General features: G+C 36.1%; 2 protein-coding genes across 2 annotated transcripts in view; one reads left to right on the top strand and one right to left on the bottom strand.

Annotated features, from left to right (window-relative positions):
* GNAZ (G protein subunit alpha z) overlaps window positions 1-17,954 on the bottom strand; it is a 44,288-nt gene extending 26,334 nt beyond the window's left edge. Inside the window, exon 1 of the mRNA XM_009643080.2 lies at window positions 17,232-17,954. Coding sequence (XP_009641375.1) covers window positions 17,232-17,954 — 723 coding nt within the window. The remainder of the gene's footprint in view (window positions 1-17,231) is intronic.
* The window catches only part of RSPH14 (radial spoke head 14 homolog), a 107,168-nt gene that overhangs the window by 38,145 nt on the left and 44,420 nt on the right, over window positions 1-24,603 (top strand). The window lies entirely within an intron of this gene.

Below are 24,603 nucleotides of genomic sequence, written 5' to 3'. Positions count from 1 at the left end.
AACTAAAAAAAGCAACATAATGGTGATATTACAGATTAGGGATTAATTCAGTGCACTGCAGTCTTGAAAATAATCATACTGATGAGCAAGATTGGATTTTCCCAGTTTGATTGATAAAACAATTACTTTCTTCATTTGTTAGCTGTACAGTGCCTCATTTTTCCTGGAATGTCTTTATCTTTGATCCATTCTTAAATACCTTTTGACACATTCATTAATTTTCATTTCTTTATGGTAAGGATTTGATACCATAAAATAAACACGGCAGTGTTTCTGTTCACTTAATCATTTGTTGAACAAGTGACAATGAATTGAAAATTATAAGGTGCATGTGAAATGTATCTTGAAAGTTAGAAAAAGTAGCACATGATACTGGATTTTTTACTACAAGATAGATTAAAACATTCTCAAAGGATTTTCTTAAGGATAAGGTGAATTTTCCAGCAAAAATATTCTGTCAAACACTAATGAGGCTTTTACAGTTAGTTATTATTGTCCTTTCCTAATCTGTTTTAGAAAACTAAATTCCTTTTTGCTATGAGCATTATTTTATCTAGAAATCAGCGAAGACTGTTATAGGATCTAGAGTACGAAAATCTCCCCAAAACATTATTTTCTAACCTTATTTTACATTGTTTCTTACTAATAGATGGGCAGCAGAACAGATTGACAATTCACACTAATCTAACTGAAGGCATCATCCTTTTTCACTTAATCAGTGAACAAGCAAACTGATATGCTATATTAGGCCTGTTCTAAATTTCTTCACAGGCTAACGCTTTTTAAGTGCACTTTAAAAGCATTGAATCATTTGAAAGGAGCTCAGTTACTACAGAACAGTGTCTGTCATCCTGAAGAAAAGCAAAAAAACCAGAAAAAATAGCAATTGAGATTGGCCAGGCTAACGCTTTTTAAGTGCACTTTAAAAGCACTGAATCATTTGAAAGGAGCTCAGTTACTACGGAACAGTGTCTGTCATCCTGAAGCAAAAAAAACAGAAAAAATAGCAATTGAGATTGGACATATATTTAGAAATTCCAGTTTGATTTAAAATCAAACTTTTCCAGGTTTTTGTGTTGGGGTTTTTTTTTTTGCGCATTTAAGTTCGCATACAATGAAATCACCCCACCCTCAATTTCTTTAAATAATAAGTAAGTGGTTCATGTCAGGCGTGTCTTATTAAAAGATGATGTTTTAGAAGATACTTGTGGTATCTGATATGATTTCTGTAACTGGAAGAGTAGAATATCAGTTACAGATTTGTATAAGCTTTGCCCAATGGACTGTATAGAAATCAGTTGTAGAGGTTTGTTGTGTACAAAAGAACTATTCATAAAGCCAGTAAACTGTAATCCATAATGAGAACGTGCAATGGAAAAGGATTTTGAGAAGAGTAAGTGAGAGGACTGAGGAACTAATATGCAGATCACCAAAAGTAAAGACTTCTCTGCATAGAAATTATACGTTGTAAAATTGTGAATTGATAGGCTTGTTTCAATGTACTTTCCTGTGATGCTGTTTTCTCTTTACTTTTGAAGTGGAGCAATCTTGCATTTAGGCTATCTATTGTCTTTGTAAATATGTTTATAGCTGGTGGCTCCAGTGCTTCATTTGGAATTATGTGACAGTTCAAATTCTTCAATTTATTTTACACCATGATTCAGCTTAAAACCCTGTCCTACACTACACGTCTGCATGCTCTTATATTGTAGAAGAGCTGCCCTATCTATATTGTGCCTATACTTTGAGCAATACAACCAAATGCATATAAAACCTGCTCCTAAATAGGGAAGTCAACTTTATGAATCAGAAAGCAAAGACAAGATATCATCCAGGATCTATTTACCAATAAAGGAAACAATTGAGAATGTGCAGGAGTAATAAGGAAAATGAGTACTAATAAAAATTAGCAATTTCCTCACAGCAAATAATGAATGCAAAGAACACAGAAGTACAGAAGTATTAATCAGGAAAGCAAAGTACAAAGAATTAAAATCTGGCTTTGCTCATATTAGAATCAGTGGTAATAATATTCTCATTTACTTTGTTATTTGAAAAATATTGTTATTAAAATAAAATCAGCATCTACAGTACAATCTGCTGGAATTCTATAGAATTTCCCAGTACAACAAAGACTTCAAATATTAAGCCACATATATGATGATATAAATACAATTATTTTCATCATCTAATTGTATATTTCGCAGGACTGTTTACTACACCATTCTTTGTTAATATTTTTTCTAATCTACTTGTAAGACAAATTACAGCTGATTGCTCTCCTTTGGGATTTTATGAAGTTCAGTATTTCTGACAATTTCTCTTATACTTCTATCAAGCACAAGCTTTTCATTCCCTATCTTTGAACCATTGTTCTCACATCTCCTACGATAGTGAATAATTCACTGCGATTAACATTATAGCATAAAAAAAGAGCATCAAAAAGTAGCTGCTAATAAATACTGGAATGAGGGAGAAGGTAAGAATAGGAGTAAGAATTAAATTTAACTGCACCCTACCACGTATCCCCAATCTGTTTCATCCCTGAAAAATACAGCAGAAATTGACTGAGAATCTAATTTCTGTCACAAACCCTCTACAATTCCAGTATTTAAATTGATCACATTTAGAGAAGAAATTATTCATATCCTATTGCCCTATGGTCCGACTTCTTCAGAAGAAAATAAAAAGCAGCAGGTAACATTAATACTTACCATCTGGTAATAATGCCCCGAGTAGCTCATAAAACCTAGCATTCAGTCAAATGCAGATGCGGAGGTTTGTGATGTCTTCCCTGTAACTACAATAGTATAACTTTCCTACTTTTCTTTCGCAAATACACAGATAACAAATCTTATAGTAAAGTTTAGTTATATAGGATGACCTTAGCTGCTCTAACACTTGATATATCAAAATGGGGAAGTCTGACTCAATTACCTTTTGGTTTTCCTCTGCTTCTGGACACAGGATTGTACTGTTTGCCTTACACAGATCTGGAACTCACTGGACTCCTCCATATGTGATATACTCAGGATTCCAGCAGAAAATCAACCGCACTGAAATATCAGATAGTTTTCTGATAGGTTTGCGAGCTATATCTGTTTAGCAAAGGGCCCAAAGAACAATAGAGCTGGCACAAGTAACGAGGTAGAAGCATGCAGCAGAGGTAGCAGTAGTTGACTGAAGAGTTGAACAAGCAGGACGAGTCCTCCCTTTCTTCCTAAATGCTGAGTTTATAGATAATCTCAGCAGATTTATGTAATTTAATATATGCATTCAATATGCATTTCACCAAATGCATGTAATTCTGCTTTCCATATTCTGTGCTGTTTCAAAGAAAAAGAAAAAACCCTAAAACCAAAAAACCACACACAGAATCATTTTATCAAGATGGGAGATCTTAAAATGGAAGCATTTAGCAGAAATTTATAAAGTAACAAGGCTATAACTTGGACTTTTATTTCATCTCTGTATAAATAAGTATTAAATTGAGAGTATCATGATCATTGGATCTTTTGGTCTAACTTCTATTTATTGCAACTCTGGTCAATTCCATTTATTGGGTTTTCCCTGTCCTAAGCCTAGTTGCTTGTAGCTGATAATTGCTGTTTCACTAAACTCTGTCTTTGAGAAAAGCTGGCTCAACTGGTTCAGCCTCCTTCCTAAAAAAAAAAAAAGATAAAATTTAAAAATAAAAGAAAGCTATTTCAATTTGGTGTTTATCCAACCTAGCTTCTAGCTATGTGTTTCTATTTTGCCTTTCTCCATTGTGATTATGTATTTCTTTAAATATTGAGCATTTTTTGCTCCTTCAGGTACTTATATACTAAGCAGGTACTTAGCAATCTTTTTAGCTAAGCAAATTAACCTTTTGAAACCTTTTTAAGTGCTGTAAGTCTCAGTCTGAATTTCTGGATAGCAATGACAGCCAGATGCTCTGCAGAACACTGCCTCCAGGACATTTTAGGCACAGCCATACAGCATTTAGTTTTGTCAGCCTTTGATTTTTTTTATTTTTTTTTTTTAACATATCTTTAACCTCCTTTATTAACCTCTCACATTTCCAATTCATTTTGATTGTTTTCCTTTTTCCATGCATGGGTTGTTGGGGTTTTATTTATTTATTTCTAATTACTGCTTTCATTTGATCTATGAAGAACAGCAAAGGCACAATGCAAGCTGTATTAGAACCATCCCTTTCTGTATCTCTGCCAGGAGAATTCACACTATTGGATTACACCTAATACTAAAAGGCACCTAAAAACTAGTCTACTCTGACAAGTCCAATGACATCCCTAGTCAGTATTATCAGGGAACTACTGCATAAAAATTTACACCAATGGAGTTTCAACTGATTTTGGCAAATACTAATGGAAAGAAACTCTCATTGCTCTGTCACAGTTGCAGTGAGAAAGCTCAAGACTGCTAGAAACACTGCTAGCTTTGGCAGGACACAGCTGAAGCAAAGCTCACTGTCGACTGATATGACACTCTACCATGCCATGTTGCCAGGGAAACAGAAGAAGAGAACATAAGGTTGTTAAACTGGAGGGGTTCAAAAAAAAAAAAAAAAAGCAGCTCAGTGGCAGGCTGTCCTGAAGTAAATGTAGCATATGTATGACATACCACTATGTTATTCTATAAAATTGGTTTAATCATAAGCTTTCTCCCCATAACTGATGGACTGAAGGAGTCTTGTTTCTTTAGATGTTACTTCTGTTACATGGATTTTATGCTAAATTGTGTTAAGCTATTATCAATAATTTATTTCTACTGATGATAAATGGTTGGGGGTTGGTTCCTATTTATAAAGTAAAATAAGAGCAAGCAGTAAATAATGAGGAAAAATACAGAAAGAATGACTGGACTGTGTACTTTGAAAGCAAGATGTTTCAATCAGTTTAATAACGGAAAGAAAGGACAGTATCAAGATTAAACATTAAAAAATAAGTGACAGGAGTTAGAGAACTGAATTAATTGGAGTAGAGGAGTTATTCATTGTCTGCTAATTTTGAAGTATAATCAGGGGACACTGTCATTGGTTGACAGGTTCAAAATTTAACTAAGCCTATTAATAGCTTTAAAAAAAACGCATTTTGATACTCAAAAATCTATCCCAAGCAGCATACAATTAAAAAAAAAAAAAAAAAAAAAAAAATCCATGACACATGCATATACTGTCTCATCCATTATTTCTTGTAAGAAAAAACCCCAAACCACAACAGCCATCTAACCCAAAATCCCATATTTTACACTGACTACTAATAGATAATTTGGGGAGGGGAAGAAAATTAAGATCTGGGAAAACACAAATATTTCCCTAGTATTTTATCCCTGTTTTTCAAGATCTGAACTCAGAACTTCGAATTCAAAAGCACTTGACATTTAATAGGTCTCAATATATTTTTCTTTTATAAATTTTTCTATTCCTTCTAAACTTGTGCAGAGTTTTGGTACCATGACATACTTGGGCAGCAAGCTCCTTAATTTCACTACATACTCTGTGGACCTGCGCTGCCTTTACCTTGTTCTAAACATCTTAGCTAATAATATTATTCAGTATCCTTGATTCTTAAAAGAGACAATAGATAATGATTAAAATGATTAAAAATCAATTTTCTGCATGCCAGTTTTCACTTTATAAGCATATCATATTGTCCTGCCTTGTACATCTATTATTTGATATTTTTATTGAAAAAAAAATAAAATCTGTATTTTAGGTTATGCTTGCTCTAATTCTAATATATTTTATTCAAAATGGGAGAACAAGAAATTAGATAGCATTATGAAAGCAGTCATGCTTTGCATTTTATACTGTTCTCTGATTTTTCCTTATTCTTTTCCAAACGTTGCTTGCTTTTTTGACTGCTATTGAACATCAAGTTGATATTTTCATAGACCAAGCTGTTACAAGTCCAGAATCTCTTTCTGGTACGTGCACTGTATGATAATGAGTCAACAAGATACTGAAACGTCTAACATTATCTTTAAAGAAATTAAACTTCCCGTAAAAGCCTTGTCACACTGCCAGAAACATGGCAGTTACCTAAGCGTTCTCAGTATTAGATGCCATTATTTTAAGTTAAAAATCTGCTGGAATGGCAACACTGTAATGCAAGCATAAAATTATTTTACTTGCACTGATTTGTCTTCCTAGTACCTGACTTCTGTTCAAAAGAACCTACTCTGGAAAAGCCTATGTAGAAATACCACATACATCAAACAAAAAAAAGTGATGATACTATAAGAAATGTGAGGAGTTTACACAAACAAAAGCACTAACACCCCTCATCATATTATTCTGGCTTAATTGCAGTACCACCTGCAATGGGAACTACTGTGGTGTTAGGAACTGTAAGACTACACTTACACAAACCTTGCTACAAATAACACAGTAAAGGCCTTCAGCACATGTCCAGAATTGTCATCTGTAAGAAGAGAGGAAGGAGACTGACTGGCTGCTGCCAGACAAAAATAAATAAAAAATTAAAAAATTCTGGCATGGCCAGAGATTATACAGTAGTAGAAGATGGCAGTGTTGCTTGAGATGTAGCTATAGACTGCACTAAGAACTGTGAAATAAAGGAGAATGAATAGACTGCAAGGAAGTCTCTCTGCTCCATGCAAGTCAGGACTGTCTCTGCTACTGAAAAAAATTAAACAGCTTTAAGACAAGACAGAATATGTTAACTTTTTGCTCAAGATGATAGCAGAGATAACATTCTTAAATACCGCACTGCAAGACATTGGGCAAAAGTGAGAAAGTCAAAAGCATTTAAGTAATGATTAAAATATTTAAAATATTTTCAAGAACATGAATACCTATTTTATAGAAAAGTGATAAAAAGGAGAAGATTGAAAATATGTATGTTTTTGTAAGAATAGATATAATTTTCTTATTAAACCTACCACAAGAATAAACTTTTAGAAAAATTCTATTTGTTAAGTAGTGTTGATCAAGTATCCAGGAACGTATCTTTTGACAAGTTTTGACCTAGCATTAAGGTTAGTGTTCTTATGAAGTCTCATTTAATTACATTCCTCTAAAAACAGAGATTACTGATTAGTAATACTTAGATCTCTTCCAGTTATTTCTCTACCATAAATCATATTTCTATTGCTTTCTGCCCATAAAATGATATCAAGTTTATTATTTAACAGTATTAAAGAAATTTCTACCTAAAATTCCAAAAGTGTACACACCAGTCTTGTGGCAGATAGCTGACGTTCATGCTTCCATATTAACAAGATCCAGAAGAACTATAAAAAGTGGAGAAATGGATGCAGAAAAACAAGCCATTCCTTATGCAAGGCACCATGTCCAAGGACAATAGTGATATATAAGATAAGCTTATCCCAGGACCCAGTCTTTCAGCATGAGAAAAAGGGAGATTTCCTATTAAAACACAGCGCAGAAAAATAAATATCAGTAAAAATACTACCAAAAATATTAGTAGCAGGTCAGACTGAAAAGCAACTTTTTAATATCATTTAGGAATACATTAAACAGCATAAGTTGCTGAGCATCTACTGCTCCTCTGCTATCTCCTTACAACAAAAGATTTGCCCATCAGATCCTACTTCTCACACCTTTAATCAGTTGTTTGTTCAGGACAAGCCTTCCATATTGTGGCAAGGGAAAGCCACAGTAGCCTAGTTTCTCTCAGAATGAGTCTTTGTCAAAATCCTTTTGCCAAAGTAAAGTGGTTTTATCATCTGGATTCATCTCCCTGCATACTTCCTCATTCCTTAAAAACCAACCAACCAAAACCAAACAAACCCCAAAACAAAACAAACCAAAACCAACAACCAATACACACAAGAGTTATCAACTGTAGAAGGCATGGCTTCCCTTTGTAAGTGCCATACTTATTCCTGGTATGTATTTTTTCATACGTGTGCACGTTCTAGTCTAAGTTACAGGTTTCTCCCATTTTTTTACCTGTGCATGCATCAGACTAACAATAAGATCTATTCTTGAAAACTATTTTAAACATGATTTCAAGTAATGTGATGTTAGTGGTAATACCTTCATGATGATTAAGTATTTGCTATTCACCCTGCAATGCTTTTCAAAACCAGGTACTTAGTATTTTTAGATTTCATGCATGATTTTGCCTGCTGTACTATTTAGCTGGTTTGGTTTTTCTTTATTACTAATCCTCTCAAACCTTGCAGGGCTTTTGGTATTCAAGACCACTTCCTATTTTCTCAGTTTCACACAATTTTCTTTGCTAAAGCTTGTAAAATGGTTTAAGAGTTCTTCTGTTACCAACTTCCAAACTAGATAGTTTTAGTAAGTGAACATTATAGGAGACATTTTCTCACTAGCCAGCGAGAACAATGAGTGCTATGGCATTTCAGAGTAAAATTTCAGATCAACCTTTTCTTTTCTTGCTTTCTAAACAGTAAGGTAGCAACTCCACCAAGTAACAGCAACCAGAAAAATTCTATCAGCCTCTGTTTCAGGACACCGTGTCTTTCTACATTCACAGATAGAAGAGCTATGTCTGATGTCTCTGTTCTTCTAAGCTAGGGAGCCTTTTAAAATCATGTATTAGGAATAAGGCATGCGAATAAACTCCCATTAGTTGTGGTTTTTATGTTATCAAACAAAGCCAGCTGTCTTCTGAGTCAGTGAGGATTTTGGATACACTGAAAAATATGTATTGGGAATACATACTGAACAAGTGTACTAACATCTATGAGGGTTTTTGGCTTGCCATCCCAATATAGAAAGTATATAGTATAGAAAGCTCAGGTATGTGCCAAATTACACTTGTACTACTAAAGGGGGTGAAATTATAGAAGAATATATTTACCCAAAATATGGACTTGTAATAATGGAACAAAGTTCTGAAAAATCCACTGCCACCAAAACTCACTCTGAAGCTGTATTAACAGCAAGGATCCTCCTTACAGCATCTCTGCTACTTTTTAAGGGTGGTTGGACTCCACTACTCTCCCCAGTGCTGGCATACCACAGAGAGTTCTTCCAGCTTTTATCTAGTTCTTTGTTCAGCATGGTTACAGAAAGAACCCAAAGCGGCTGCTTTTCAAGACCAAGATGGAAATTTTTTTTTTTTTAATGTCATGTTTCTATTCCTTGTAATTATTAAGTAGACAACATACAGTATTATGAGACGTGATATCAACACTTCTCTACCCACCTGATGGATTCTAGAAGTGTTCTGAACATAATCCTCATTAGTCTGTTCCTGGCATTGGGCTTCAGAGGAACCTTGGCTCCTTACAATATAGTCAAGGGAATTTCCAAACCACACATTTATCATTATTGTTCCTCATAGTATGCCTTTTAAGAGTTACATTTAGTTTACTATAAAGTTTGCATAAGCAGCCCACATTTTTATCAAACAGAAGTAAAAACTGATTGGAAACTGCCGTTGCCTGAACTATGCCAGTCTACTTCATGTGCATGAAGTTTCAGAGCATCTAACAAATTTCCTCAAATTTTCAAATTCAGGAAGTATAACCTTAAGTTTTTCCTCAGCAGATATATTTCTGAGCATTCATGCTTGGAATGTATGTCCATGTATTTTTGCACAGCAGGAAATCTCAGAAAATACACGCATTTTTACTTGGTAAAATGTTTATACTTAACACTAATTACAAGCCATTTCTTGAAAATTACCTAATAGTGTTTTTTAAAAAGTAATTTTGATAACAAAATGCTCTCAATGCATGTTTTGGCCATTGTTTTGTCTAAGTACAGAAAATAGTTTTTACATGTTTGTATGATGTTAATAACTGGAAAAGCTAATGCACCCAATAAACTAATCACATTGTTCAGTAATAGTCTCATTAAGGTCCAGTGTTCTTAAAGACTTATTTTCAACTCTGTATTGAATGATGAACGATGGATAGTTCTTCCTCTGAAGTTTAAACCTCTAGATGTCCAAGAAGCCCATTTTCTGAAAGGCTGGGCAATGCTTGTTATGTATGCCTCATAGCCCTAAAAATATGTGCCATTCCTTACTGTTCAAGAGATTCTACAAGGACAAATTAAGAATTTGCTTTTAAGCAAGCAATTTTCAATAAAGTCATCTAGAGAGTTTCACATAAAGACGTCAATTTGCTGTAAGAGAACCTTGTATTGCTCTGGTATATTCACCTTCTAACTCCTGTATTTGCCTTGTTATAACCAGTGCTCTCATTTCACTTCCATCTTTTCGATGACAATATATTTGGGAAGAGGATTGTGACTTTCCAACTCAGTTGAGAGAGATTGAGAAATTCAGTTTCTTTCCTTCACAAATTGATTCCTTATCAAATAGATGCTATCCAGTTTATATGATCAACTTCTCTGTCTGTGAAACCGATATGGATAGGAGGTGCTTTCTGCACATATTGACTAAGTTAACTAGACAACATCAGTGACTTTGCTACCAACCCAGTACAATTCTCCAAGCACTTGACAGGTTTCTTGTGTCCACACTTGAGTGGCTAATTTAATCCTGTAATTAGAAAGCAAGTTTTACCTACACGCTAGATTGAAAGGCATTAATGGAATTAGGTTTGGGGGTGAGGGTCCTTCTTTTATAGTTTGAGGGATGGTAGCAGTACTGAATAACTGAGATTTTTACTTAAGTTTTGTTTATTTAAATGGCAGTATCCGTATCTCTCCACCTAAATACTATCCTGAGCCTGAAGCTTATATGATATTTAGCAGTATTCTGCTTCTCCTGATATCCTAGTATTTTATTTACCTCTTGTACTGTCATGCTCTGAATTAATTTTAAAATTACAGTAAAACACCTTACCTAGCCTAGGAGTTTTGCATACAGCCAGCCACAGACACCAAAAGAGATAGTTATATCATCTTTCAGGCATTTGTCATAGCAGGGTTTGGGCCACCCCCTGCAGTTACCTAAATATGCAGGGAAATTTAGTCATCTAAAACAGATGCAAGTCTGACAACCAACATTAGATACCTGTGTAGGTGAATACTACTCAGTAGGTCCATTACAGGGATGCAGCAGCAATACAGCATTACTTCCATGCCATGTTTTTCCAAACTAGGTAAAAGTCTTCCTGTTGTTGTATCTCTGAATTTCCTTGAATTAAGCCCACTGCTCTACAGTGATAAAAATATTTAATTTATCTTAAGGTTTAAATACCGCTTTGTCTTAGGAATTAGTCAACTGACATTAAATAGATAAACCTCACAGCGAAACTTCTCAGGCTTTTACAATCTGATACTGGCATCTTCATCCAATAAAACCATGTTAATAGAATTAGTATATATTTTTATATCCCACAGTGTAATGCATTATCATATTTGTGAACTTTTTAATTTTTGCAAATGAAGGAAGTAGCTTAGCAAACATATAGCCAGACTAGTTTATGTATAAAGTTGCTATTAGTATCTGAAGTTACATGGAATATAAAGTTCATGGTATAGCAACAAGTCCAAAATGTAGAAAATTGCTGCCCCATGTGTTCTGTGTGTGGATATCCATATCAGAAGCATAGAATTACAGCAAACTACGTAACCAAAAATAAATCTTCAGACTTAAAATAATGTATAGTAAAGAGGATTGCAAATTGGGAGACGATTGATCATTCTCTTTTACATACGTTCATTATTTTACTCATATTTACCTATTTTAGAAGATATATGCTTGGATACAAGTCTTCAGGCTGGAATCTTGATATATCACTATATAAAAATAAATTTTGGTAAGGGAACACATACATTACTTTCTTAAGTGAAAAAAGGCAAGGCTAGAATTCCATTTGCAGTGCTGACAGATTACACACATGAATGCTGAAGTCATCTAAGCTTTGCTCCCACACAAAGTTCACAATGAAATACTTGAAGTGGAAAGGCTTCATAAAAAAAAAAAAAAAAAAAAAAAAAAAAGAGAGAGAGAGAGAACCTGGCAGGTCAATCTTTTTCTCAGATTCCCAAGAAAAAAAAAAAAAAAAAAAAGAGAGAGAGAACCTGAGCAGTTCAGGTCAATCTTTTTCTCAGATTCCCAAGGAACTTACTTTGTCAGAAAGATGTTTGCCGATATAATTTTTTACCACTGATAACAATTGCTAAAAGGGCTATGTATAACATGTATCACAATTTCCCCTCTGTCCTGGCTGTTGTTATTAGTATTGCAGAAAAATAGCTGCATGCCAGATAAGTTTTAATACACTATACTCTCAAAAAGCTGAAGTATCAGGAAAGGCAAATAAGCCCTTTAAGCATTTGGCTTCAGAAAAAAAAAAAAAGAAAAGAAAAAAAAAAGAAAAAAGTTAAAAATTTCGATTACTTGATAAAAAATTTCCTGGCAGAAACAGGATTTCTGTTCCAAATTCATATAATTAGCATATAACAGAGGGCTTTCGAGATAAATTATTATTAGGTAGTTGATAGGTTCCACTATGACCCCAACAATTTATTTTTTTTTGCATAAGGCCTACTGCCATCTGAACTGTTTGCTGCAGTATTTTGTCTTTTTCAACTCCATCTTCCTTTTACAAGATACTAAAAAAAGCCTCAAAAGAGCCTAAAATTTCAAGTTTCCATTCTCTTGCAATGGCTGAGAAAAGAAAATAAAATTTATCTAAACCTAAGTTATCTGCAAGTGGATTTCCTTTAACATTCACATTTATAAAGTGATTGAACTAGTGTCATTTTTAGGAAACACAGATGCGTACAACCAAACGTCTCTACAAGTGATGTTACCCAGAATAAAGTGTAGCAGGACAAAGCCAGAAAAATTCTGTCTTCCCCTTCCCTCATTTGTTTCCAGGCAGTATAAAGTTTAACTTATTTTGTCTCTTAAAATTACACACAAAGGAAAAATTGTCCAGGCAACTGATAGTTTGGCCATTATTTTTGTTCTCCCTTCTGCACACTGGTGTCACTACAATACCCTCGCCCTGAACAGACTTCACAAGTTAGCTATATTTAGGACCTAGCAGTACATATAACTAGCTCATTTTCCCCCTCAATTTTTACCATATTTGTCAATCATTATTTTAACACATTTTCAATAAAGAGAGAGCTCATGCATAGCATCTATCCACTTCTGTCAACAGGAAGCACAGAAGTTACATATTCATATAGATCATTTGCTCAACTTTCACAGTTTATAGATCAGCCAGATTCTTACACGCCCTGTCAAGCACTGTGTGTTTGGCAGTGGACTAGTTTTATTTAATAGTTCTCTACACCATAGATACTACACCATGAAGCATTTTTGACTCTGCAACACTATTATTTGTAGGGCTTTTTTCATGAGTGGCAGTCTCAGCATTGCAGTTCAAGACCTACCAATGCAGGTCTCTTAGTTTAGCTGTCGGCGCTCTTCAACACTGGATTGTGTATTCAGCACACCTGGAACATGCCATCTCTACACAGTAAAATTATGGCTGTATGTTTAGATAAAGCATAATAGCAAAAGAAAGATGGGCCAAAGGCAACCTGTTCTTTATTACTATACAGTCAGGTTCCCTCTGAAATGCTACTGGTGTCCCTCTTCTTTTTGCCATGTAAGTAGGAGTTTCAGGAAGATGACTGTTCTCACATATTCCATCTGTGCTCTAATTTCTCCACAGATCATAAAGATATGTCTGCAGAATTTAATTTTATAGATGGGCAATTACTTGGATAGTGGTTGCATAAACATGGAAGCTGAGGGATGATAAAAGCCCAAATTTCAGTGTTGAGTATACTCTATAAGCAGTAGCACCAAAGAAAATCAGGTTGTAGAAAAGGGATAAAAATAGGTCATAGGAGATTAGCCCTCCAGGCTGTTAAAATATTATGTAAAATTGGACTTCAATGTCATTCTGAAATAACCCAGACGCTTACTTCATTTGATTCTAGATACTGGAATCAAAATCAACATCCATAAGGATTTTTCAGAGTATATTGTTGTTGGGTTTTTTCCCCTTTGGGGTAGTTCTTTTTGATTTTTATATCTGAAAAGCAAGGCAGGAAAAGCCTGAAGAATTGCAAGAAACCAACTAACTCCTAGTCAGGGTCTAAATATAAATAAGATATGCTTTTCCAAATGCCTCTGAAGATAAAGAATCAGGGCCAATGTTTCTCTTGCGTCAAGAGGAGGTTACTAAACAAAACTTAGATATAAAAATCTGTTACAATAGGAAGACAAGAATCTCCAGACAATGAAGCATAAGTCCATGTGTAGGACAGTGAATGGTGAATCAGCTAGTGTAGTACAGAGAAAAAAATGGAAGCACAGTGGATAAGCTGTAAAATCACTACAAAAGGTAAGAATAGGGAAATACTATATCTGAGATAAGCTATACCAACAAAAAAAGGGCCAATTCAAGCAGTGCTAACAAAGATTATTGGAAATACCATATCTTTGCAAAAATCATTTAAAAGAATTCCATACTTGTAGAATAGCCTCAGACACACGGAGACAATGATAGAGGCACAACAGAAAAATGTAGACACACCCAACAAAGCTACTAAAAATTAGGTAACAATCTCACACACCACCACCCCCCCACACCCCCAAAATAAATTTCTCTGGTCTGATATTTCTCATGAGCTAGTATAATTGCTTCTCTAACTTGTCCCTTAGTTGCCTTCTAATAAGAAAAATATTTGTAAAAGCTTCAGCACTCATAATGCATATTTCATTTGCAGTAAAATTCAAGTATTTCTGAAAAATTTTATCAAAATTCAGCTTAGGTGAATGTTCTTGACCATAAGGTTTTTTCCCTTGAAGAATCATAGAAAGTGCACGCAAAAGGGATTCAACCATATAAGACAAGCTTGTAAAACAAAAGGTATATTTTCAGAAACTATTTTGTAGTCTTGGTTCAAACCTAAGTATAACTGCTTCCCAAACTTATCACTTAGCTCCCTTCTAATAAGAAAAATCTTTGTAAAGGATTAGCAGCCAAAAGTACAGACAAATGAATTAAAAGTACAAATGAGTTGAAGTAATTTCACATCACTGTACCAAAAATGATAAGAAATTATATAAAGTTATACGTAAAGAACCCTTTTCCTACATGCATGGGATGTGAAAGGGAATAGTTTCACCTTTTTTCTTCGATGATGATCTAGCCTTATCCTGGTTCGGAGGGAAGGAGTTGGTTGCAGAACCCAGAACTTGAACAGACAAGACTTAATACTGAGAGATATGGCAGTAAAAACAAACAAGCAAACAAAAAGCCAAGGGTGAGATTTCTGGAAAGTATTGCTCTACAGGTTTTGTCTGGTTTGTTTCTTTTTCATTTGTGCATTTTTCATACGGGTTGGAAGGAAATACTACCATCTTGCTCCAACTCTACCTCAGTGACTGCTGTCAACTTCTGATACAAACTCTGGAAAATATAGAAGGCACTGAAGTTATTTCAGGTACTGATATAGTTCACCTTGCCTCAGGGATCTGGTGAATGGCATGTGTTATATAAAATACACATAAATTTTGGGAGGTGTTCACATTTAGCCAATAAAGTCATTGCAATTATTCCAGTCATTATCAAAACCATGACCATGTAAGTTGACATCTTTAAAGAGCACAGGAGCCCTTAATAAACAATTTTTAATGAAAAAATCAGGTATGCAACAGTGTTGACATTACCCAAGTCCAGTACAAAAGAAGGTGGTCACAGCTGGACCCTTCTCCAGGACAGGGAAATGAAGCTTTTCAGGCTAATTCATAATAGGGAGATCTGCACTGCAACAGACATCTTATGTAGAGCTCCCTTGCACTGAGTCTCTTATGGAGGAAATTCCCCTTTCTCCTAACCTGTTCCCCCATTTTATCATTTCAGAGAAGTCTATATGAGTTGGTAATCAGTTGTGAGAGTTTCAAGGGTGCTTTGAAATTATTTTAGGGCAAAAAGGGATAAGGAAAGAAATGGCTGCATATAAAGTGGTGTCACACCCATATAAGCACTAGAGGATGTCACACAGATGATAACAGCTCTTACACATACATGTGCAGTATACTACATTTGACTTACAGAGTATCTAAATATAGATACACATAAAGGGCAGGGTGGGGTGTTTGATAAGGAACAACAGTTAAGGCTGATTAGTAATCCTCTTCCATAGAGGACTGACAAAACCAGATGATTAGACCTGGTGAAAAATCCCCTTCTGTAAAGTTATTGGAGATCCAGTTAGATGTTAAAAATCATACAAAAATTTCCTGGAACAATTTCCACCCCAGCAACAATCATGTACTGCACCTGTTGTAAAAGAACAAGGATTCTGGTGTTCTGGAGTACTCCAGGAACTGATACTTGTAAACAAGCTTTCTAAAATGTAAACTTAAAGTTGTATAAAGGAGTACAAAAGAAGTAGAAGCATTTTAAGGTTAACTTACTGATTTTACAGTATAGGTTTTAATTCTTCTTGAAAGGCAGCTGTTTTCAAAGATAAATACAGCATGTGTTCCTACCCACAAACTCCCATCTCTTAAGCATCATGTTTTAGAAGACTGTCAAAGCTCAGATAAAACCCTATAAAAGGTTAACTAAGGCAAGCTGAATGTGATAGCAAAGGCATAGTTGCATATGCATAACTGTTCATATATTTTTCCATAGTTACTGTATTTACATGCTGTGAAAACCAGAAACTAATAGCATTAAAGGGAATTAAACAGGAAAAGTTATTCATTGAACAAGGCAAATCCCCATATAAACAAAAACAGTCAAAGAAATTTTTGAAATTAAAGTTCCATACTAATTAAAAACTATATCTGATTTATTGTTTTTAAATTAATTTCATCCCAAATTCTGATTGAAAATCCTGGAAAAAATAGGGAGAAAACTTACTTATTACTATTTTAGTTTCAAAATTCCCCAGGACTTGCAAAACATGGTATCCAAATTAACCATCCCTGTACACCAGGATGTCACTACTGTCTACCTTTTTAAGTGATGTTTCGAGTAACACCTCACCAGGTAAACATTTAGCAAAACGACACAAAAAAGTAGTAGTCCACTGTCATATGAAGAGCACCTCCATTTCCCAAAAGTAACGTTAAATAAATAAAGCTGTGCAGTGGGTGATACTATCCAAATAAAGGAATCACAGCTTCTGGCTTTTTACTACAGATTGGGGAGGAGGGGATGGAAATCACATTTGGGGCTGGGAACTCAGGAATTACTGTCTTGGGAGGGCAGGGAAGTAGGAGACAAAAAAAAAAAAAAAAGGCCAAACACTGGGGAGGGGAAAAGGAAGAGAAGGAAAGAGAATAAGGAGCACATGGTGCACTTACTGTTTGGTTATCTTCATACAGCTTCAAGTCATATCCACTCAGCTCCACACAGAAAATTATTGCTGTAACCCCCTCAAAACAGTGGATCCATTTTTTGCGTTCAGATCTCTGTCCACCCACATCCACCATTTTGAAAGTCAGCTCTTTGAAGGTGAACTTATTTTCTACAATCCCTGTGGTCATGTCCCGAGAACGCAGAATATCTTCCACTGTAGGGATGTAGTCCAGTGCTGCAATCCTTTCTAGGTCATTTAAGTAGTATGCAGCATTATCCTCTAGGTGGTACTCATTGGAGCGGCAAAAACACTCCTGCACACCAGGGTCTGCCCAGAGCCGTTTCATAACTCCCAGAAGCTCAGGGGTAATCTCACCTTTGCTCTCAGCTGGGCCTGTCAGGGCAAAAAGTTGCACAGCGTCGTACGCTCTGTCAGGATTGTGAAACTCTATTTTAAGGGTGGCTAGAGCCCGAATGATACGTGTGAGGGAGTCAATTGCATTATAGATAATCAGAGGTTTGTATTCCTTGCAAGCCTCCAAGTTAAAGCCACCACTATGAATGATTTTCATCTGCTTTACAATAGTACTCTTCCCAGAATTGCTGGTACCCAGGAGAAGGAGCTTAATCTCTCTTCGTTGTCGCTGACTTTCAGAGCGCAGGTGGCGGTCAATCCTACGGGACCGCCGCGCTGCCTCTTTCTCCTCAGAGCTTTGCCGACATCCCATGGTATAGCAGGCAGTTACAGAAGGAAAAGGTTGGAGATTGTCTCACTCTGTTTGCGTCTCTGAAAAAGATCTGCGGTGTCTTTCAGTTCTCGTGCCAGGTACACCTTGAATGAAAAAAAAGTCGCTATCCAGTACCTGATGGTCCAAGATGCCTGTACCACCTAATTCAGTCCCAGCAGGGGTGCAAATCACAGAAATGTAGATATGCAATCACAGAAATAGTCTCTTCAGTAGATCTCATGGCACTCCCCTTTCCAGTGCATAAACAGTGGCACATTCCTGTTAATGAAGGGACACTTCCCTTTGCCACAGTTTGGCTAGATCCATCAAATACTCTTTTCTGTTGTGCATAATTATTTTGCTGCCTTCTGTCCAAAGGTAAGGAGCCGCACTTTCACCTTCTCTGCTCTAGCACTTGTCTTTTAATTATATTTTCTGGTTGCTGTGGTGATGCTGCTAGATAAAGCTGAAGCTCCTTTCAATGGTGCTGTACTTGTTTTGTTTCTCTTCCCCCACTTCTTCAGCTGATCCAGTTCAGCTCTGTAAATCTGTGCTTTCCACCTGCCAAACAATGAGAACAGAAATGAATGAAACTAAAGACTCTGCTTCCTTGCTGCAATCCACTCACTTTCTCGTCCTCTTCTAGACTTCTAAACCTTTTATTATCCCAAACAGAAAATACAGATGGAAAAATACGTAAAGAAAAGCAAAAATCTAAAATCCTAGCCAAAATGTAGGGACAGCTGCTGAAGCTTGCAGACCTAAGAAAATGTGGTTTCTGAACAATAGTAAATCAAATCTCCCTTTCAGCCTTCTGTGTTTTATTATCTAAACCTACATGAAAACAAACAGTGCTGAGCTGCGCCCCAATTTGTCCCTCAGCAAGAGCTTATGGCAGTGCTTTTCCTGCACAGTCCTGTTCTGACTGGTTTTCCTGAAGTAGAAAATGAAGCAGACAACTACTTTTCCCAGTCTCTCTATTTATATCAATATCTTGTACTCAGACAGATGTCCTCCTGAGTTTTCTTTCATCTTTTCTGCTTGCACTGAACATTTAAATAACTAAATTAGGAAGCAAAAGGAGGTGATTAACTTTGCTCCATGATTTTGTAAAAGGGAGAGTTACTGATCTTTGCAGAATATAGTAAAAGATCTTTTTTTCCCCTTGGAGAACAGTGCTGTTAAACACACTACCTGCATCCTGCTTAATCAATAAAGTGATACACTACTACAACAAATTTTGTAAGCTTCTTTCAAAAGCCAAGCTAAGTGTTATTAAGCCTCCTCTCCTCCATTTTTAATACAGGAATTTCTGAGATGCCTTGTAGTCACTGTTTGCTTTTACTGCAAGTATTTAATACAAAAAGCACAGGAAATGCCATCCCAAGCAAGGGCTGACAGCTTTTCAGTGACTGCTAGAGCAATTATTCTTTCCCAAATTAGGGGTTAAGCTTACTAGTTGGAACTCAGCAGAAGACAACAGCAGGAAGCAGTTACCTCTCACAGAGGGAACACACATTACTAATAGCCGATTGGTGATAACTTGCCTCTGTTCTAGGAAGGGCTAGCTGCTCCCACTAAGCTCAGAGCACAGTGGGCAGCAGAATCAGAGATGTCATGACTTCCTCATCATATGCTGGCCCCAACCCACTTTGGCACCTATATTGCTGTCTGTTTGCCTGTGTCTAGAGGGTCTTTGGTGAGTATTTTTACAAACTAAACTACATGCCACAAAGATACCCTCAGAAGTAGGCTTAAGAAAAATTTCAGAGCCTACTAAAGAACTATAACTTCTACTACATTTTAATAAGACTAAGTCTCCCAAATTCCATTTTCAAAGTTGCTCTAGAATTCTTTGGAATTTTTTCTGCATTTCGGTGTAGATGACAAAGCATTAAAATAAATATTGAAGAGGATGATTCCATGCTATTAGGAAAGGGACAGAATGATCCAAGGCAGATGTTGAACCTCTAGGTTTGTGAGAAAAGAAATTGAACTACAACTACTTGCAACCTCATGTACTTTGCCTTCTCTCTTTCTTAAGCATCACAGCAGAAATTTTAGTGGACAAAAGATATTTCGGCACTCCAAAATAGTAATCTGTACTTAAGTATTTGAAATGGAGCATTGCATTTACCAATATGTATTCTTACTTTCCTCACATCACCTACATCGTAGGATAAGATTCACTTACACAGATACACTGCAGGATGGGGTAGGTACAAAGCAAAGCATACACCTGTCCAGGCCACGGGCAGCCAGTTTCTCAAACAGAATGCTGTGGGAAACAGTATCAAAGGCTTTACTAAATTCGAGGTACACTACATCCACAGCCTTTCCCTCATCCACTAAGCAGGCCACCTTGTCATAGAAGGTGTTTTGTCTTGCCAAAAGTCATTATCAGCCAGGTATTTCTGCAAAATCTTGCTTTACCCTCCCAGTGGCTGTCATCATAGTAGAAAGTAATTACATCAAATAATAGCTTTAGCTAACCTTTAAAGGCTGTTGAGATATAGCACAGCATAAAAACTTTGAGGTAGGGACTTCACAGATATAGATAAGGACAACTACATCAGATGCAGTACTGGAAAGGGGTTATATGGTTAAAATAAAGAATAAAGCTCAGCTTTTTAAGTTTCTTAGCATCTCACTTTTACATGAAAACCATTCTTAGAACATTTATTTGGGAAGGTAGAAGGGGGGAAATAAATTATATATCTAGGATTTCATTCCTCAGGTGGTAGAAACAAGCATAATGATCTCAGACACTTCTGTTTAGCAAGAGGTATTACTATTCTTTTGTTATTTGTATATTAAACTTCTATCACAGTGGGCTATCCTAATCTTGGTTTCTGTATTTTGTACAGCTTGCTTTCTGAACATTTATAAAGTCACTTACAGATCTCTTCTAATTTACAATGGGCTGACAAGTGGAAAGGTAGAGTCTGCGTGTCTGCTTTCAGATCCAAGTCCCCACTGGTACGCATCTCCGGGGTCTACAGTTCTGTAACAGCATCTTGGCATTAGGCAGGTTCTTGCAACACACAGCAAGAACTTTACAGCAGTTGCCAATACATAAATGTGGAGGTATCTGGCAATGTGAAAAGTGCGTGTATGGAAGGACAAACAGTTATGGCAATCACTGTTAATCCCTTAACATCAGAGAAAAAAAGCATAGAGACTGGACAGAGTCAATGGATAACAGTTTTACATGTTCATTCCTGAAGTTTCCTGGGATGTTAGCCTGGGACAGTTGAACATGCAATCACTCACTCTTAAATACTTTTACTGATTCTATATTTATCTTTAAATCCCTTCCTAACTCTAACCCTGCTTAAGGGAGATACATAGTTGAACCAACATAGACCTAGATAAAATTCACAACTACCAGGGTGAGTCAGTATAGGTCAGGATTGGTACTGGTGTATTGAGGAAAGCGTATTTTAGTTGGAGAAGATGAATAAATGATTGTTGCAAACAGCTTTGAAATTCCACAACTGGAACTCTCACCACAAAAGAGTGAACACTCAAAAAAATGATATATGAAGCATACTGATTAAAGCGTGCTTCGATATCCCACTCATTCCTAGCTTTCTTTAGATTTCCAGAACACTATTAACATACACATATTCAGAACAGCAGCTTTTACTCAGTTCTGAAGATCTCCTGTATAGTAGTTCAACTGTTCAACTTCCCCTCTTCTTTCATGGTCCTGTTTAAGCCTGCCTTCTCACTACGTTCTTTTAATCGCTGTGCTCTAACACCTGCCTATAAATCCATCCCAAATCCACATGCATGAAATTAATTAACTAGAACAGGACTTCTACAGTAAGCAATTCCAAAAATGAACCATGACAATCTTTTTTTAAGTTGTTCTAAACTACTTACCTAATCAGTACATCAAGTCACCTCTACATGACAGGTCTGAGTGCTTACCTGTCATCTTTGCCTGTATGGACCATAGTGTATGAGTAGGCTTGGAATTTAAGCATTTTGCATACCTTAAATTTAAGATGTCTGAATTCTTTGCCCCAGATGCACTGTGTATTGCTATTACCTGGTCTAAAATTCTACAAAAGAGACTTAATATCAGCTATATTTAACTTATTTCCCTTTACACATCAGAAGGACATTAGCACATGAAGAACAGATTAATCAGCAGAAAATTAAAATAATAGCATACACATTAATAGAATGGTAATTAGTACAACTTTACTTACTCTAACGCATCAAAGATGTGGAAAGGAAAACCCTCCAAAATGAGGAGTTATACTTTCTTCAAATAATTAGCTTTTTCCAATGGTCATAGAAGGTGAGAGTTGAGGAAGCTGTTTCTTAATGAGTAACTTTTCAGCCACACAGAATAAAATTACTGTATCAGGCCAAATTCTTATTTTAACTATATAAAAAATAGAGTTGGGTCCATTAATCATGCTTATTCTGACACATTCTGAACATTTAAAATTGGTTTTCCTTTAAGTCCTCATCATCGGAGGCTTCATTTTCATGCCATTGATAAGACCACTGGTCGAATTCTTTGTGTCATTTTCTACACATCCCTGTGATTAAAGATGAAAAATTTTGCAAGAAGCACATATGGGACTCCCTCTCCTCTCTTTAATCAAGTTTCATCCTGAAAGAGAGAGGCTTGCTAGAGACAAGAAGCAAGAGGATACATATTCCTTCCAAAATGGATCAGTACTTCTGATAGATCTGGAGATTTTATGCCTGTATAAGATAAGCACGTCTTTTTTAAACTTTATGTTATTAGCCTCAACAATCACTTATGACAAACAGTTTGGTAGAAAGACACCGTCAAGAAAAAAATTTTCTTTTCAGACAGCTTACACACAATACATAGGAGTATTTCCTATTGCATATTTCCACAACACATTCAGATGCATCATTCATATCCCACAGTGCTTTACATATCAACTATTCTGCTTGCTATTCATTAATATGTTTAACACAGAAAAGGACAGAGTAGCAGGTCCTTATTGTAGGTAAGGCCAGGAGTATGTAAACTGAGTTTTACACTATTGAATTTCCATTTTTTTTTGCTTCTAGTCATTCCTATTGCATATACTGCAACGATATTTGGATCCCTCTATTTCAGGTAGGAAATACAATGACGTGATTGTATTCTTGCTTTGTAAAGCCGAGTAGTAGATACTATTTCCAAATAGTTCACTACAGTAAGAAAGTTTGATTTACTTAAATAAGTTTTTCCACATACACTGAAAAGCATCTTCCACATTCACAGTTGCTACTTTTTAAAGTTTGGAAAAAGAGTAACTTTACAAACTATTATGTTACTACATTTTACTGTCCTGGGTACATAAAGATGAACAACTTCTCACTGGTTTTACTTTTTCTTGGAATACACTCACAAAATAAAGTAGTCTAGGATTTGTTCTGGTATTTTAGATCAGATTTCGTATTAAAAATGCAAGTATGTCATGGCTGTAAGTTTCTAATTACATAAAAGTCTCTTTGGTTACTATAATGGAAAGCCCTATTGCTTCCTTTCACTGTGCAGATTTCTCTCTAAACTTTGTTTAAAAAAAAAAAATCTTATTCTTTGAATCATAGAATGGTTTGGGTTGGAAGGGACCTTTAAAGATCATCTACTTCCAACCCCCCTGCCATGGGGTTCCACTAGACCAGGTTGCTCAAAGCCCCATCCAACCTGGCCTTGAACACTTCCAGGGATGGGGCATCCACAACTTGTCTGGGCAACCTGTTCCAGTGCCTCACCAGCCTCATAGTGAAGAATTTCTTCCTTATATCTAATTTAAATCTATCCTCTTTCAGTTTAAAGCCTTGCAGAGGCGGTCAGCTCCGGTACAGGTGTGCTCCACAGCAGAGTAGGGGATTGCCACATACAGGGAGGTTTCCTGGGCTGGGAAAACCCCAGGGGAGCCAGATTATGCTGCATATGTGCATCTAAACAAATACATCTGCTTTCTACTGACAACTGAAGCTGCTCAAAATGTTAATAAGATATATTTGTTAAATCTGATTATATATATGGGCTATCTTGTCATGAATAAAATAGGCAGTTCTTCCCACAAGTGAAAAATGACATGCCCCGAATCCTTGAGCTAACAGTGATCTGTTTAGATTATCAAAGTAGTAATACCAGAAAGTTCATTTTTGGAGTGGAAAGGATATGTGAACAAAATTCTGCACTGGTTTATTATATAATCTGTTGACACCCATTTAACCGAGCAGGCTGTTTAGTACTAGCGTGTTCTTCTGTCCATACTTTTATAGCCAATAAAACCACTCATTACTGTTGGTTTCATATCTAGGCTTGCTCTTTGCCCCTACCCATCACTTCTGTCTCGCTCAAACTGATCTGTGTGTTTGCAATCATAAACTCTTATCCCTTTTCTCAGCATGTTCCCAAGTAATGGGGGGGGGGGAGGGGAGGAAAGAGAATGACACTACAACAATACAATTCAATTGTAAAAATTTTCCTAAGGAAAGATCCAAATATTGTCTCCTCTTGCATCAACTACTAGCACACTATCGTGGAATGCAGAGTTACAGAATCTGCCTTGAAATATGTTCCCCGCCCCCCAAGATTTTTTGGAAAGGAGTGGAAAGGAGCTAGCTCCTAGGTTGAGAATAAAGCCATTGGCTG

This window comes from Egretta garzetta, unplaced genomic scaffold, assembly GCF_000687185.1.
Source record: "Egretta garzetta isolate BGI_Z169 unplaced genomic scaffold, ASM68718v1 scaffold447, whole genome shotgun sequence".
NCBI lineage: Eukaryota > Metazoa > Chordata > Aves > Pelecaniformes > Ardeidae > Egretta > Egretta garzetta.
The sequence above is the reverse complement of the archived record's forward strand: the minus strand, read 5'-3'. Positions and strand labels throughout refer to the sequence as shown.